This window comes from Armigeres subalbatus, unplaced genomic scaffold, assembly GCF_024139115.2.
Source record: "Armigeres subalbatus isolate Guangzhou_Male unplaced genomic scaffold, GZ_Asu_2 Contig1982, whole genome shotgun sequence".
NCBI classification, from domain to species: Eukaryota; Metazoa; Arthropoda; class Insecta; order Diptera; family Culicidae; genus Armigeres; species Armigeres subalbatus.
In genome coordinates, this window is record NW_026942817.1 from 129,831 (window position 1) to 148,084 (window position 18,254).

The following is an 18,254-nucleotide window of genomic DNA, read 5'->3' on the forward strand; positions in this document are numbered from 1 at the left end:
GAAAAAGTCGTTTTGTCGAATAGGATATTTGATCAAAAATGCCGTTTGGCTGGAAGGGTCGTTTGGCAAAAAGGACCATTTGCTTGAACCGGTCAACAATTTTGGACATATGACCCGTTTAAAAAATGACCGTCGCCAACAACAACAAAGTGAAATTTCAATGCAGGGTTCGTACAAACGTTCGATGGCTGTTAAAGTTTAGAAAGGCGCATGATGAAAAGAAAATCGAATCTTTCCAGCATTTTATGTGAAGAAATTAAGGGTTGATTACAAAAATGGCGATGCTGAAAATCTGTTCTCAATGGTGGCGTCTTAGTTAAAAATCCTCTAGTGGCCGTCGGACAAAAGCAGCAAAAAAGGAAATTCCAATACAAGGTTAGGACAAGCCTTTGGTTGTCGTTAGTTAATACTGTTGCTGTTAGTTAATTTATTTATTTATTAATTTCGTCAACAGTCGTAGACTAGTTCATATAAATATACATAATTTTTCATTTCTTAATGCTAATATACATAAATTGTGAAGTATTTACCATATATTTATAATAAAAATTAACTAGAGATTAAATAGTACAGATAAAAAATGTTATATCTTTTGTCTTATGTGTTGCGATTTCGAATTCTATTAAAATATGTTTTAAGATTCTGCCGAGACATTGTAAAGTCGATAGCTTCGCAGTGTTGATTGTAAATGTCCATTATTCGATTCAAAGGTCCAAATTTGGCATAATTTGTTCGATGATAGTTTGTTATAAATAAGGTACGATTACGAAGTTGCCTTGAAGGAATATAAAAGTTTAATTTTGTTACGATTTCAGGTGAATCAATACGTTGCGAAACGATGTGATTTACGAATGAAACCGTTGCTATTTCACGCCGCTTTTTCATAGTCTGTATGTCAATAAGCATGCAGCGTGCTTTGTATGATGGGAGTGGAAATGATGTCCAGCCTAATTTAAGAAGAGCAAATAGTAAAAATTGCTTTTGTACAGATTCTAATCTCTCTTCGTGCGTGATTGAGAAAGGAGACCATACAATACTGCAATAGGTATTCCATTATTGATCTAACATAAGCTACATAAAGTGTTTTAATTGTATATGGGTCATGAAAGTTATAGCAGAAACGCATTATGAACCCTAGCATGTTATTAGCCCTGTGAATGATTGTGTTGTAGTGGTCTACGAAAGAAAGTTTAGAGTCTAATACTACTCCTAAGTCCCTTACTCTTTCACATTTTTCCACATTCTGATTCCCAAATGTGATTGAAATGTTTGGTATTGTTCTTTTTCTGCTAAATGATATTAAGTTTCATTTCTTTACATTCAGTTCTAATAGGCTTTTCTTGCACCATATGCAGAATTTGTCTATTTCATTGCGGAATACATTGATGTCGACTTCATTTCTTATTCTCATAAAGAGCTTCATATCATCGGCATAAATTAACACTTTAATGTTTTTCAGAATGAAGGAAATGTCGTTTACATACAAGATAAAAAGAAGAGGGCCCAAATGAGAGCCTTGAGGGACTCCCGAAGTGACTTGAATTGGTTTTGATTTGTGTCCATTAAATTTGATAATTTGTTGGCGGTCAGTTAGTATGATTCAAGCCATTTCAGGAGTCGTGGTTCAATTCCAATTTTGTGTAGTTTAAAAAGCAGCATCGGTATATCAATGCGATCGAATGCCTTGCTAAAGTCCGTATATAGAGCTTCTACATGGTTGCCGTTATCCATTGCATTCAATGAAAAGTCTACGAATTGAAGCAGATTTGTTGAGGTCGAGCGACCTTTAAAAAAGCCGTGTTGTGTGTCAGTTACTCTGTTTTTGATTTGCAAAAATAGCTTCTAGCTGACAATTGCCTCGAAAAGTTTTGGAATGCAAGAGATAAGGATGCCACGATAATTACGTACGTCTGATTTTCGACCAGATTAAATTAATATTGGTACTAGAAAAGAGCTTTTCCATATTTTTGGGAAGATTCCAGATTCCAGAGACTTATTGAAAAGCTAATATAGAGGAGTAGTGAGTTCTTTTGCTAATTTTTTTAAAAAATACTGGTGGAATCGTGTCAGGGCCAGGTCCCTTCAAAGCATCCAAGTTCATTAGAGCGTCGAAAATTTCCTGGACTTGAATTTGATTTACACCAACATCTCTGAAAAATTCTTGATAAAACGCAAAATAATCGCGGTCGCGATCTTCTTCCGAAAATGTAGTATAGATGTCTTGGGAAAAAATGGCAAATAAATTACAGTTTTTTCAGAGCTATCGCCAACATTTTCATCGAGGTGCATTACAGATGGAAAATTGTCTGATTTTAATTTTGTTTTTACGTAATTGAAAAAGTTCTTTGCACAGGACTTTATTTCAAGCTCAGTTTTTGAATTATATTTTTCATGTGCATTACTGATGGCTAGATTCAGTTGGTCGCAGATTTCCAAATATTTCGCTTGATCACTCTCTTCTTTCTTGTAGATTTTATGTGCTTTTTGTTTGCGATTTTTCAATTTTTTTATTTGACCGTTGTACCAGCTTGGACTTTTTGTATTTCTTTGTCGTCGTTTTTTCTTAAGTGGAATTTCTTGTTCAATTATTTGCTGTAAAGTTTCGTTAAAAGTGTATGCAGCAGTATCGATGTTTCCTTCATTCCTTATAATTGACTGCCAATTATTACTATTTAATCTTAGTTTAATTCTTTCATAGTCTGCTGAATGGTATTCGAAGACTTCCTCGTACTCATAGTCGTTGGGTCTTTAGTGGGCGTGAATGATTAAAGAATATTCGATTGCTGTGTGAAACACTTCATTTTTCCACAATGGATTTAATGATTCAGTCACACAGAAATTTTCATATACGTTAGTTAATAAAAAGTCCAAATAGCATTGCTGTCTGTTTTTTATATGGTTAATTTGATTAAGCCCAAGTTTAGAGGTTGAATCGAAAATAAATTGCAATGTTTCATTATCCCCAACGAATGGGAGTAAAATACTTTCTTTTTCAGAGTCCAGAATGAAATCGGCATTGCGTTGGTTAAAGTCACCATAGATGTGAACTTTAACCTCTGGAAGGAGTTGTGATAAAATTTGTTCAGCACATTGGAAAAAACTTTCATACGTGCTTTTATGAGCATGGTCAGGTGGAAAATACACCGAGGCAAACAAGTGTGTTTCACCTGCGATGTATGATTTCACCCAAACATGCTCAAATTCTTTAAATTTAGATGTAGGAATCATTTCTGAATTAAAGGTAGTCGAAATAGCCACAAGAACTCCCCCACCTGATTTTCTATTAGACTCATGAAAATTTCTGTCGCTTTGAAATACATTAAACCGCTTACAAAAACTTCTTCACTTTTTACGCTTTCGTCCCAGCTAGTTTCGGCAGCCAAAATGGCCGAAAAGGACGTGCTCAAAATGTTTTTATAAATTTCCTTCATTTTAGCTGGACTTATCATGCGATTGTAATTTTGACAATATATCGAAACTTCAGTCACATTCTGTTTAAATTCTGAAGAAGTTTTTGGCTGCTCGTCGGTCAAAGAAATAGTGCTACTTACTTCAGGCGAAGAAGGCGTCCTTACTTGCGAAAATTTCTGGGGGAAGGAGAGTGGAACCTGGTTGAGCTCTCCTTTAGCTGTTGCAAGCGATGTGTCCGTTCACTCGAAAGGTATTGGCGATAAGACTGCAGGTCTGCTGCGGCTTCAACTGGCCCAACTCCATATTCCCGATGTACTTCGGTGAATACGCGATGAAGGTGTTCAGGAGACGATGGTAGTCCTTCAGATGCAAGAAGCATCTTGATGCTGGTTGGCGTCATTCCATCGATGCATACATTTGGGGGCTGGTCTTTCATGTACGCAAGATACAACCTAACAACCCTCATGATGGTAGGGTCACGTAGTCTGGCTTTTAGGAACCACCCGTCCCCTTCCGTAGATTGTTGCGTCAGACGAACGATGGGTGGTCTCATTGGGTTTAGTTCAAATTGGCCGTCAGGATTTGGTGGCTGTTCTTGTTGCTGTAGTTGCTGCTGCTGCCGTTGCTGTTGATTCTGCTGAGTATTAGCGTAAGGTGGTTGAGGTTTCATTTGTGATTTTTCAGCTGGATAGATGGTTTCATCCTTCTTAAAGTGGATGAAAGATTTTGCATTAGGAGCTGATAGAGCTGCAATTGGATGTTCTATTGTTATTGGAGGACCAGAAAATTGACTTTTTGCCATTAGCAGTAGTTGCTTGTCATTTGGTTTGTTGTTGCTTTTACTGTGTCGTTTAGGTCGTTTAACCATTTCAGTGGTTCGTTTGACATTCGTCTTGCTAACGATGTTGGTTTTGATATTGCTGCCTTGGGTATTGGTGCTGTTGAGACGATTGTTTTGCATGGAGATGTTCTGCTGACGCCGTTCATGTTCCATTTTTTTCCAGTCTGGGCTCCACCTACATTTCATTTCCCCACCTTGAAAGCATTTCCAGCCGGGTTCGTTCATATGCGTAGAGCAACTTCCTTTTACTTGAGCATCGGCACTTAGCATTTTTGCACGACGCTCAGCAAAAAGCTCAGCAATGGCATTACGCGCAAGTTTATTCTTAGTGGGCGATTTCTTGAAATTTTGATGCTTGGCTCGATGATGCCAGTGTTGCCAGGACCAGCATTTTCTGAAGAGAAAGGGTTGATTGCAAAAATGGGCTCTTTCGGTGGTATCGATGTTTCACTAGGAGCTTGGTTCACGCATCATTCGGACTATCGCTTGGTTGCTGTTTGTTACCATTAAACCTGCTGTTTTCGGAACCACAATTGAAGAGAAGAAAAAGATAAACCGATGTGAAATTTCTCAAGATAACGAAACACAACCGTGTGATGGCTAATGAAAATTATGCTTTTTGCCGGTGGTGTCAGAAGCAATTTTATTTTTAGAAAGTCGTGTCAAGTACGAGACACTGAAGACAGCCTTACAGTTGAGGTCGAGATACGTATCTGTAAAGATTATTACGTGGTGAAAGTAAATGAACTAGTAAACTTATCTTATGATAGGTAATTTTATTTTTGTTTTATACTTTGAAGTAAATTCATTTCGAATCAACTTTCTCTTGGTCCAAAAAAGAACCGATTTATGTATTTTAAATAATGCGCCTTTTCAATCTCTAAGAGAAACACAACTAAAATCAGAATATCGTGAGAAAATTTCATTTGGCTGCTACTGACGTCATTCATACGAATGATGTTTTTGCGTCATCTCCGTCCTATGCGCGCTTGTGCTTATTTCTATTCGCTTTGCAATCACTATGCGGAGAAATTTTCGTAGTCCTAGGTCAAATTTGCGCACTATCTGATAAGGCTGCACCTTTGAGTTTTTGGCTATTTCTAAATTCCAGTCCTGTCAAGAAGTTGCCAAAGCTATCGATTGGCGCTTATTGATGATTGTTTTTAACCTTTCCGTTCCCTGACGCCTGTTTTTGAAAACTAACTGTATAAACCACATTTCTAAAACGATTCCTTCGCAACAAGTTGCATTCGTTCCGGTTGGATCCCAATTTTCTGTTCATTCTTTGGTCACTCTTGAGTACGGTTCAAGAATTATTCCAGAATCAGTTGGGGTTAGTTGTCCCTAGAAATAGTGGCCATTTACAGATGAAATGATGGGAAGGATATTTCTAGGGTTCCTGAGCCACACGGGTTTAATACGGCCACAATCTGGGGGACCTCCGGAATGGCCTCAAACCTCAAACTTCATGATTTCACAGAGCAACTTCGGGCCACTTCGGTTTAATCCGGCAACATCGGCCATAATCCGGAGGACCCCAGGAATGGCCATTTCCTAAATTGAGTCAAAATAAGTCGTGTGACACCTCAAACTTCATGATTTCACAGAGCACTCGGGTTTAATCCACCCACATCGGGCACAAACCAGGGGACTTCCAGAATGACCATTTCCTAAATAAAGTCAAAACAGACCATGTCACACCTCAAACATAATAAATTTACAAAACAATGATGGAAATCATATTCTAAGGGTTTCTGGGCCGTTTGGGTTCAATCCGATCACATCGGCTAGAATCCGAAGACCTACGAAATGAACACTTTTTAAATTCAAACGCAATAGGACGTGTGCAATCTTCTTCTTCTTCTTCTTATTGGCATGACATCCCCACACTGGGACAGAGCCGCCTCGCAGCTTAGTGTTCATTAAGCACTTCCACAGTTATTAACTGCGAGGTTTCTAAGCCAAGTTACCATTTTTGCATTCGTATTTCATGAGGCTAACACGATGATACTTTTATGCCCAGGGAAGTCGAGACAATTTTCAAGCCGAAAATTACCTAGACCGGCACCGGGAATCGAACCCAGCCACCCTCAGCATGGTCTTGCTTTGCAGCCGCGCGTCTTACCGCACGGCTAAGGAGGGCCGTGTGCAATCATTGCTTTGTAAAACCATGAAGCGGTGTCACATGATCTGTTTTGCCTCAATTTAAATGGCAATGTGACCGGATTGAACCCAGGTCCAGGTGGCCCAGGGACGCTGAAAATATAAATCTCATCGTAGCAGTGTGAACTTATGAAGATTAAGGTGTCACCCGACGTATGTGGACTCAATTTAGAAAATGGCCATTCCATAAATCCTTCGGAATATGCCCGATATGATTGGATTGGATGCAAAAGGCCCTGTGATTCTAAGAATATTATTTCCATTTTTTCTAATGAAATTATGAAGTTTCTGGTGTCACACGACATATTTTGGTTCAATTTTAACCTTTCCGTCACTGACGTCTTTTTGTAATAGCTTTCAAAAATTAAAACTGCTGTCCGAATCCGAAGACCTGGATTGTGGCCGATGTGACCGGGCTGAACCCAAGTGGCCCAGGAACCCTTAGAATATTATTTCCTGTTGCATCATAATGTTTGAGGTGTGACATGATCTGTTGACGTAATTTAGGAAATGGATTGGGAAACTTTGGATTGGGAAATTGGATTGGATTGGGAAATTTTTGTACCAGATTGAACCCTAGCCTAGAAGTCCAGGAACCCTAAAAATATCGTTTTGATCGTTGCTTCGGAAATCATGAAGTTCGAGTTGTTACACGACATACTTTTACTCAATTTAGAAAATGCCCGATATTTTCTCTGGATTGTGGCTGATGTGACCAAATTGAGCCCAAGTGGCCCAGAATCCTCTCAAAATATTATTCTTATCATTGTTTTGTGAAATCATGAAGTTTGAGATGTCGCACGACCTATTTTGATTCAATTTAACAAATGCCCATTCCGGAGGTCCCCCGGATTGCAGCCGGATTGAACCAGAGTGGCCCAGGATCCTTAAAAATATCATTCCCAATTATTTTTTTTTGTGAAATCGTGAAGATTGAGGTGTCAATCGACGTATTTTGACTCAATTTAGGAAATGGCTATTCAGGAGGTCCCACGGATTATGGCCGATGTGGCCGGATTGGGTCCTAGTGTCCTGAAAATGTCACTCCCATTACTGCTTTAATTGGTTTTAATTTCTGATAGCCCTTAAAAACAGTCGTCAGGGACGGAAAGGTTCAAAAACAGCGAAGTAAAGAAACAGACCACTTCTCCACAAGCTTCTGCAAAAGCACCGGGTTCTAGTTTGCTGTAGTTAGATGATGAAATAGATTCTGTACTTTTAATCGAAATTGCAATTATGTTTCAGCATCGATCCACACAGGAGGGTTCGCTAAAAATAGTACGTATTGCCTGTACTATTTTTAGTGGTGCGGCACACTTGACACAGACACATTCTAACAGATTGCAAAGCATATCTATTCGGCGATTTTCGGGTACGGTTATGATTAGATTTCAATTCGTTGATAATGGAGTGATATTGATTCTGACAGTGTTCTGTTCTGATAGCTGTTGGATAAATGCAGTTCCACCGTTCCACCGTGTTCTCGTGAATCCGGTTGATGTCGAGTTTATTTTCGTTTCCGACGTGACTTTTGCCCGGTTTTCAGGTACCTTAATAATCCTTGTTGTCTGGAAAACACATTCTACAAGGCAGACAAGGAACCTGTAATGTTTTACCAAATTTTTCTGGTCACTACAGTCGAGAGAAACTGCAGGGGTAGACAGGCAATGATGTGGATTTTAGCTTTTTCACTAAATTGAAAACTATTATGCAATTGTTCAGCAGATGATGTAAAATGATTGAAAAATTATTTGGGATGCTACAGACATCAGGAAACGGTCCAAAAATGTCCACTCAAGCTGACGAATGAGTGCCCAATTTTTTTTACTTTCAGCTTTTATAGTCTTTTAGTAGCCTTAAAAACATTAAAAAATGGACGTACTAGAAACACTGTAAGAAAGAAAACAGTGCATCCAGAAACTAAGTGACTCAAACTTTAATCAATTTCATTAACGTAATTAGTTTCATTAGCTTTCATCGTGATATTCACCCGTCGCACCTTTGCGGATTCCACTGTAAATTCTCACCCAACTAACCAACCAGCACGCGATGTGCCGGACGATGACGATATGAGGTTCGTCGCTTATTGAGCGTTTAACGTTTAACGAGATATTTGGAAGAAGCATCGGTCGGTGCCCGCCCGAGGTGTGCTGCTGCTTCACCACCCAACGATGCGATGATGGGGCGACGCGAATCATCCGCGTGCGGCGCGTTGTCGCGTTCGCTGAGAGATGCGCTTGTTTTCTCCCGCGGCGGCGTGGAGGAGAACCAAAACAACGGCAGCAACAAAAAAAAAAGGTGCAAGAAGTTTGGTTTCGGTACGTTCTTTCGGCTCTTCTCAAGCGGTTTGTTTATTGTTTGCGGCGCGCGCGCGGTGTGCTTGATGGCAGTATATAAACGTTTTTCCGACATCGTTGGGACATCATTCGAATAGTAGGACTCGTCCTTAACGGTTCTAGGAATTTCGCCAGTAAGGATCCAAAGTAATTGCTTCCTCGAGGAGAACTTAGAGCGTCACAATGAACAAGTTCGTGGTCTTCGCTAGCGTGTTTGGAGTTCTGGTCGCAGTTAGTACGGTTCTTGGAGCACCGGCTCCTCAAGCGGACGCGTCGCCGAGATCCGCCGCTCAGGATGTGCAAACCGTGCGTTACTTCAGTGAAAACAATGGTCCCGATGGTTACAAGTTCACGTAAGTGATCAGAGTGCGATGGCGTACGATAATACGACGAAGTGTTGAATGTACATTGTTGGACAACCAAAAGGATAACTGTGGCGTGAAATTATAAATGTTATCATGAAGAATCGATGTGAAATAATTTTGGGTTATGCATCAACTTGATTTAATGCGACCTGTGATAACATTATGAGAAAAAAATGTTTAAACGTTCGCCAGATCGAGCTTGCCTGAATAATGGCTGATAAGTACTAACGGTTTAAAGTGAATTCGTTAACAATTGCCGAGTTAATCTGTATTGTTGATGATGTTGATAAATCAGTAGCACAGACAGATTTTTTAAAATTCTTTTTTTTATATATTGAATCTGTGGTTAATTGCAAAAAAATGTATTCTCGCAATATTTATTCATCCTTGATTCCGAATTTGCAAGATTGTTTGGGGCCTTCCTTAGTGACTTCAAAGAAAGACCTTGCCGAAGGTGGCTGGGCTGTATTCCTGGCCCGGTCTACGAAATTTTCGGGTTGGGATTTTTTTAGACTTCCCTGGGCATAAAAGTATCAAAAAGTTTTTTTTTGCAATTCAAATGTGAGGAAGATCTATTTAGTCAGGACTCCTATTCTTATAGAAGTCCCAAATACTGCATCTTTCCAGTTGTGTTATGAGATGGTAGCGTTTCAGCTATTTTAGGTGAATTTATTTAGTTGAATATGTTTTTAGTTTGTCAATTTTTTTTGGAGTTCGAATCATTTTGTGCGGCATTGTTCGGTATTTGAGTCAAAGTTTGCTTTCAGTTTCGGTAGAGCATGAGCATGATTGACCGCTCGCGGTTGCTACTTCATCCAAGCCGGACTAGCTGCATCTACACAATGACCCAGTAGATGATACTCGGGATCAGTAAACAATCAAGAATCAAGTTGCTTCATTAAATTCTTTCAGTTTTTCTACATACAATTAGTAAAATAGAATCATTATGCACATACCTGCAAGCTCTATCATAGCGCATTCGAGTGCAACCAATGTATCTGTTTAGTTTAATTTGTGTGCTTTGTGTGCTTTGGATTCGGAGCCAAAAATGTGCACAAGTGCTTAAAATATGAATCCAACCGGTATTTTCCAACATTTTTTGCAAAAGTTCTGCTTGTGATTTTTAATTTATAGTTTAATTATTAAATAATACAATTTCAGTGCAACTTATGAATGAATATTTGAGTTTTCTAAACATCATTTCAATCTCTTATTAACGTTGTGCTATTATTTAATTTGTTGGGTAAAAAATTAAATAGCGGTTTTTTCTTTGCAAAAAGTGTAGGGCGTATTTTATTCATTTATTTATTTTTCAGTTTCAATGACACATTTGTAGCCACCAATAAACCCATTGTTGATGAACAGATCTATTGTTATAACAAAGAGAACGTTAAATCATTTTTTAGGACAATAACGGAAGAACCTTTTAAATTTCGCCGGAAAATCCAATGAAAAAATCAGATTTTCCGCCGTAAATTGTGCAAGTTGTGAATTTCAACAAGAATTATTTGGATTTCAACGGGAAATGTTAAGTTCTCAAGGAAAAATCTTTGGAATTTTTTGGATTTTTTTTGGTTGAAGACGCCGTTTGGCCGAAATGATTGTTTGGCAAGAAGGCCATTTGGCTAAAAATAAATGTCATTTGGTCGAATGGGTCAGACGACCATAAATGTCATTTGCTTAAAAAAATTGGTCAAAAATGTCTACCATTTCGGCATAACGACTTTTTTAACCAAAGGATCAGTTTTGCCGTTTGTACATTTCAGCCAAATGATCTTACCTGACAAGCAACCATTATTCGACCAAACGATCAGTTGTGTTTTGACCAATTGGCATTTTCGACCAGATGGATTTCGGCCTAATTGGGTCGAAAATGGCTTGGCCGAAAATGTAATTTGGCTGAAAGCGACATATGGTGGAAAGGAATGTACGTCCAAGCTGGTAATTTTGCCGAAAAAGTTGTTTTCTCTATCTGATTCTATGGCCAGAAATGTTGCTTGGCTGAATTTGTTATTTGTCCGAATATGTCTTTTTGCCGAACAGCAGTTGTTTGGCAGAAAGGCCCATTTGGCCGAATGGATCATACGGTTGAATACATGGTTTTGTGAGCAGATCATATGCTCAAATAAAGAATCAGCTCGTTCGACCATATGGCCCATCTGGGGAAACGACCGTTCGACCATATGGCCAATCCATATTTTCGGCGAACCACTTCAGTCAAACGAAGTTTTCATAAAAATGACCTGTTCTGCCAAACGATATTTTCGGCCGTATGTCCATTTCGACCACATAATTTGCGGCCTAATGGAGTGATCGGCCAAATAACATATTCGGCCAAACTGTTTTTGGCCTTGTGGCCTTTGGCCAAATAATTTTTGACAAACGGCCCATCCTTGTTAAAGAGAGCTTTTTTGGATTTTTTCGCGAATCCTTGGTGATTTCCACAGAAAATTTTCGGAAAATTCCGCGGGATTTTTTTTTCGGGATTTCAATTGAAAATTCTTTAAAGTTTCAACGAAAACAAGTTAAGAAATAGAAAAGAAATTGCAGGTTTTTTTCAATTTCCGTGAGAAATTATTCGGAATTTCTTCGGGAAATTTTCTTGAAATTTTCCACAATTTCTACGAAAAATTTTTCGGCCTTTGTGGCGTGTATAGGCGGCGCACTCCTTTACTCTTATTCTTGTTTCCAATCGAGCGGTGTTTCGAACTTTATGCACATTCTCGTTTACTCTAGAAAAATATTGGAAATTCGGTCTTCCGTAAACAAAGTGATAATGTTTATTACCTATGCTTCGAGTACTTTCCCTTCACAAGAAAAACTACATTTCTCAACAAAATGTGAAATGAGTATACCTCCTCGGAAGCCTGAAGTACCTGGGGAAATGGGGATTCTTTGGAAATATTCTGAAATAGATCCCTGACTTACTTTACCGTCGGACGAGACGAGCCAGCCTTGGGCTGAAAGTCTCGCTAATAAAGATAAAAGAAAACTTTCCTGTCGTTTTTTTCGGGTCCTAAACGACAACTCTGCGCCCATGACCTTTCTTGCATTAAACTGGTATTTCCCAACGTTCTGTTCTGAGGATGATCCTATTTTAAGTAGCAATAAACTCTCCAAGCCAAGCCTTTCTTCATTCACTCACCAAAATTACTTAGGAATAAAAACTGAACCACCTGGTACCTAATCGGGCAGACGCTGATCGATAGCAAGCTGCTATACGGGTTAGAACTAACGTGCCCAGTGCACTCGTCAACTTCCTTTCCCCGTGTTTAAAATCTGTACCAGCAAATAACTTCTCGGTTTCTCGGTTAAAACTTTACTTTCGCTGAGGCCGCCTGTCCTCCCCTGCTGCTCCCAAAAGGGTCCCGTTTTGTGTGAATGGAACACTTGTAAATCATGTTCGGCGTGTACGGTGGACGGTGCGGGTCTCCCTTCAAGTGAACGCGTCCACTAACACGAAGCGAGGCGCTCCACTACTAAAGTAATTTACTACAGATCACAGAATTTTCAAAAGGGAGACATTAGCGAGGTGAAACGTAGGTTGGTTGTGGAGTTGCTGAATGTCGTTTTTGTCAGATTCGAGCATCGATGCATCAACGTATTGCACACGCACCGTGGTGTCGGAATAGTTGTATCCGGGAACGGCCTGCCACAGCTTGCCCTCCCAGTCCAGCATATTTTCATTGCAGCTACTACCCCACCCAACAAGCATGTACTCTTTCTAAAGGATTCAGCAGCTAGTGTGATTGCGGTCCTGCAAGACCATGCTGAGGGTGGCTGGGTTCGATTCCCGGTGCCGGTCTAGGTAATTTTCCGATTGGAAATTGTCTCGACTTCCCTGGGCATAAAAGTATCATCGTGTTAGCCTCATGATATACGAATGCAAAAATGGTAACCTGGCTTAGAAACCTCGCAGTTAATAAATGTGGAAGTGCTTAATGAACTCTAAGCTGCGAGGCGGCTTTGTCCCAGTGTGGGATGTAATGCTAAGAAGAAGAAGAAGAAGAAGAAGAAGAAGAAGAAGAAGAAGAAGAAGAAGAAGAAGAAGAAGAAGAAGAAGAAGAAGAAGAAGAAGATTGGATATCACATAGTGGACCGAAAACTAATCTTAACGATGATATTCATAACTATAAAAGGGAAGGTGGGGAGTCTTAATTCCTTGGAAAACTTGTTTCATTGAGAATCGAGATATAAAGTAAAATTGTTTTAGCATATTTTATAGTATAGATACTTTAGACAAATGATCGTTATGTGGTGAATTATGTTTTGGATTGACAACCGTATTTATTCTGCAGGACAGTTTGTGGGTTTTGACCCTCCAAAATATTGTTTTAGTCTGGTCACGCAAATTTGGAACAACTTCTCCTAACAATGACCAAATGCTATCATTTTTTCACAGCACAAAGAATATACTGATAAACTTGTCAACATTCCATCACAATTTCAGGATATTTGGATTTTAAGTTGTTGCCTCAATATGGGGACAATTGGTCGCTCATTAGTCACCAGTACAAGAATTTGGCGAGAAAAAAACTCCTTGAAAACCATTTTTTTGAATGGAACATTTCCCTAAAGTTTTTTTTTATACATCACTTCGTTTGAGCTCGTGCGATTCGGTATAATCCAAATACAAAAATAAGATACTGCAGCAACTTTATTCTATCTAATAACATACGAAACCATTGTGCCCCATCTTTCCAGATACGAACTCAGTGACGGCCAGATCCGGTCCGAGGTAGGTACCTACAAGGACTCGAAGGACGCCGACGGAAATGACGTCAAGGTGCTGTTCGTCCAGGGATCCTACACGTTCGTTGGACCCGATGGCCAGACCTACTGGGTGAACTACACCGCCGATGAGAATGGCTACCACCCGAAGGTCGGCACCGGCCCAACCGGAGGAATCCAACCGGGACAGGACGCCCCAATCAACAGTGCGTAAGCCGGTCAGGAGTACCTACTGTGGCTGCCGCCTATGCCACAGTCTTAGCCTTAGTTGATTCTAAGTCAATGCCTACATACTCTGCCGAGCCGCAACAAATGAGATCTGGAACGTGAGATTCTTTTTTTTAATGAATAAAATAGCATCTGACACCGTAGGATTTAGTGTAAATATATTATGATGTAAAGTATACGTGAAACGACTGTGTTCTCTTGAAGCAATAAACTGACAACGAAGGAGATTACAAATCATATTGGTCTTGTTATTTTTTATCTATCGAAGAATTCCTTTATGTTTATGTTTGTTTCGAATGATCTATACGTGTACTATTTTTAGAGGTTCTCTCAGACATAAGCGATTACATCGCCGCTATGGCGACAATTAGTCGCCGCGATTCTATCATTGGGTCCTACAATGTTCGATTTACACTTTCACATCAACGGAGACAGAATCGCTGTCGCCAACCGGTAGAATCGCGTCGAGTATGTTTGGTAGAACCTCAACTCTTCTTTCCCCTTTTGTCACAATTTATGCAACTAACCATTGAATTGAGTGTGGGTTTCTTGGTCGTGTGATTGGTGATACTTTTCTTAAGAAAAAAGTTTTCGAATACCAGTAGACTTCGCATATTGTTCCGTTGTCGAATGGGGGGCATTTTTGAAAGATTTTTTTACCTTTATTAAAGTGTTTTTTTAATCTACAGATTTAGTTCAACAACGATTTTAAAAAAGGGGAACCATTTCCAGGAAACGATAAACGCAACGCAATGGAAAGTATTATAATAATCACGGTTAGTTCTTTTTGTTTCGATGAGACGAAAACAAGCTATTTTCGGGCCGAAGGAGAATCTTTTTTCGAAGTCTGTGTTCGGAAATATCTTTAGAAGATAGGTACCCAAACTGTGGGTCACTATTTTGTCCCACAAATCTTTACCAGCTTTTAGATTAGGATCTAAGTAATGATTGGATGATTGGAGAACTTCAAATTCTACGAGGTCAATGAACTACTTTTTTTTTTATACAATATTTCGGTAAAATAGAATGAAGTCCAAAACTAATCAAAATCCAATCTAAATCCAATCAAAATTCAATTCAAATCCAATCCAAATCATATCAAAATCTTATTCAAATCCAATCCAAATTCAAATCAAATCCAATCTAAATACAATTCAAATCCAATACAAATCTAATTCATATTCTAATCCAATCCTTAACAAATCCAATCTAAAACAAATAAAAATCTAATTCAAATCTTAATCAAATCCAATCCAAATAGAAAAAAAAACCCAGATTAATCCACCTAGCGGTGATAGTGCCTTTCTCGTTTCTTTCGAGTGAGTAATTTCTACGCACTTTTGGTGAAAAAAAAGTATTTTGACCATAACTTCTTTCTGAGCCTATAGTCCGATCCGGCCAATTTTCAACAGGAAACAATGGGACCGGATTCTGCATCGAATGCAACTTCTTGCGAGCAAATCGGCTGAGGGTAAATATGTGACTAAAATGAGTGAGATTTTGAAAAATGTATTTTGGCCATAACTCCGAATCCCATAGTCCGATTCCGTCAATTTTCAATACGAAACAATGGGACAAGATTCCGCGTCGAATGCAACTCGTTAAAGATAAGTGCCTGAAAAATGAGTGAGAATTTTGTACGTGTTTCTTATGTAAACAAATGAATTTTGGCCATAACTTCGAAACCCATAGTCCGATTGGGCCAATTTTCAATACGAAACAATTGGGCAAGATTCTTCGTCAAATGAAACTTGTTGCGAGTAAATCAGCTAAGAGTAAGTGCCTAAAAAGTTAGTGAGAATTTTTCTTATACAAAAATATATTTTGGCCATAATTCCGAAGTCCATAGTCCGATTCGGCCAATTTTCAATACGAAACAATGGGACAAGATTCCGCGTCGAATGCAACTTATTGCGAGAAAATCCGTTAAAGATAAGTGCCTGAAAAATGAGTGAGATTATTTTGCGCACACACATACACACACACACACATACACACACGGGCGATGCCCTAGTCATCAAAACGGACGAGGCTAAGTACTCGGACGTCTTGAAGGCGATGAGGAATGACGTCAAGCTCGGTGAACTCGGCGCCGACGTACGTCGAATAAGACGTACCCGGACGGGCGAGATGATCCTCGAGCTAAAGCGGGGCGTCTCGCAAAAGGGCGCCGCCTACAAGAAGTTGGCGGAGGAAGTCCTAGGCGAGACGGTCAAGGTGAGGGCACTAACGACGGAGGTGAATCTAAGGGTTAAAGACCTGGACGAGATCACCGAAGTCGAAGAGCTCGTCACGGCACTGCGGCGACAGTGTGAAGTGGAGGCGTCCACCACAGCCGTTCGGCTACGGAAAGGTCCAGCAGGGACACAGGTAGCATTGGTTCGGCTACCTGCAGCTGACGCCTCCAAGGTAGTCAAGTTAGGGAGCGTCAAGGTGGGGTGGTCGGTATGCCCTGTGAGCATATACGAGCAACCCGAAGTTTGCTTCAAGTGCCTGGAACCGGGGCACAAGCAATGGGACTGCAAAGGCCCTGACAGAAGCAAGCTCTGTCGACGCTGCGGATTGGAGGGACATAAGGCACAATGCTGCACGAACCCTCCCAACTGTTTGATCTGTTCCAGCAAAGCTGCGAACAGCAAGAACCCCATGGGGGGTTTAAGGGGGCCCGGCGTTTAAGCGTGTTGCAAAATCACAGTGCAGGTAACGCAGCTAAACCTGAACCACTGTGATGCAGCCCAGCAACTGCTGTGTCAGACAGTTGCTGAATGGGGGACGGATATCGCCATCATAGCAGATCCTTACCGGGTACCCGCCAGGAACGGTAATTGGGTCACCGATGGGTCTCAAATGGCGGCGATATGGACAACGGGGAAATACCCAGTTCAAGAGTTGGTGTCTTCGACACACGAGGGCTTCGTCATTGCCAAAATCAACGGGGTCTTCTTCTGCAGCTGCTATGCGCCTCCTCGATGGTCGATCGAGCAGTTCGGTCGAATGCTAGATTATTTGACGGCTAACTTGATGGGGCGTAGGCCGGTGGTGATAGCGGGGGACTTCAACGCTTGGGCCGTGGAATGGGGAAGCCGATCCACGAATCAACGGGGTCAGATCCTGCTGGAATCACTGGCCATGTTGGATGTGGACTTGGCTAATGTCGGTACCAAAAATACCTACAGCTGGAACGGTGCCGAGTCGATTATCGACGTTACGTTCTGGAGCCCTGGCCAAACGAGTAGTTCGAACTGGAGGGTAGATGATGGCTACACTCACAGCGATCACCTGGCGGTTCGCTACAGTATCGACTATACGACCAGCATTCAGCGGACGGAAGAAGGGGCGAGGCCTAGTCCTCGTATGTGGAAGACATCATACTTCGACGACGAGGTGTTTAAGGAAGCGCTCCGCCGGTAACAGTACTCTCGCGTGCATGCGATGCCACCATGCCTAGGAAAGTCCACCCTAGGAATGGGAGACCACCGGCTTACTGGTGGACTCAAGCAATTGCGAACCTGCGCCGCGCCTGCCTACGGGCAAGGAGGCGGATGCAGCGAGCACGCACAGAAGAGGAGCGTGTTGAACGACGGGTGGCGTTCGTGGCTGCTAGAGCCGCTCTGAAGACTGAGATTAGATCAAGCAAAAAGCCTGCTTCGGCCTGTGTCAAAGTGCCAACGCGAATCCATGGGGTGACGCCTATAGGGTCGTAATGGTCAAGACACGTGGTGCGATGGCCCCTACAGAGCGGTCTCCAGAGATGCTGGAGAGGATCATCGCGGGGCTCTTCCCACGTCACGACCCAAGCCCCTGGCCTCCCTTCGTGGAGCTGCCAGGAGCCAGGGTGGCCGACGAGGAAGAGTAACTGTGGCGGAACTTGCGGGGATTGCACAGTCCCTTAGTGTAGGTAAGGCGCCAGGACCGGATGGTATTCCGAACCTGGCCATTAAAGCGGCCATTGCCGAGGCTCCGAGATGTTCAGATCTGTCATGCAGAGATGCCTGGACGAGGGAGTCTTCCCTGAAGCATGGAAAAGGCAGAGCTTGGTCCTATTGCCAAAGGCGGAAAACCACCGGGATCCGTCGGCATATAGACCAATATGCCTGCTTGATACGGCGGGAAGGTGCTCGAGAAGATCATCCTCAACAGGTTGTTGATACGCACGGAGGTGCGGATGGTCTATCGAGT

At 41.2% G+C, this 18,254-nt stretch overlaps 1 protein-coding gene across 1 annotated transcript; it reads left to right on the forward strand.

Annotated features, from left to right (window-relative positions):
• Positions 1–8,846: 8,846 nt before the first annotated feature.
• Positions 8,847–14,314, forward strand: LOC134203600 (endocuticle structural glycoprotein ABD-5-like). Its single transcript, XM_062678483.1, has 2 exons — positions 8,847–9,104; positions 13,821–14,314. The coding sequence occupies exons 1-2, from the start codon at positions 8,935–8,937 to the stop codon at positions 14,059–14,061; spliced, it is 411 nt and encodes a 136-aa protein (XP_062534467.1). The 5' UTR covers positions 8,847–8,934; the 3' UTR covers positions 14,062–14,314.
• Positions 14,315–18,254: the final 3,940 nt, after the last annotated feature.

Coding starts and splice junctions, on each gene's coding strand:
- LOC134203600 (XM_062678483.1), top strand. CDS start 8,935: ATGAACAAGTTCGTGGTCTTCGCTAGCGTGTTTGGAGTTCTGGTCGCA. Junction 9,105..13,820: donor CCCGATGGTTACAAGTTCAC/GTAAGTGATCAG, acceptor CCATCTTTCCAG/ATACGAACTCAGTGACGGCC.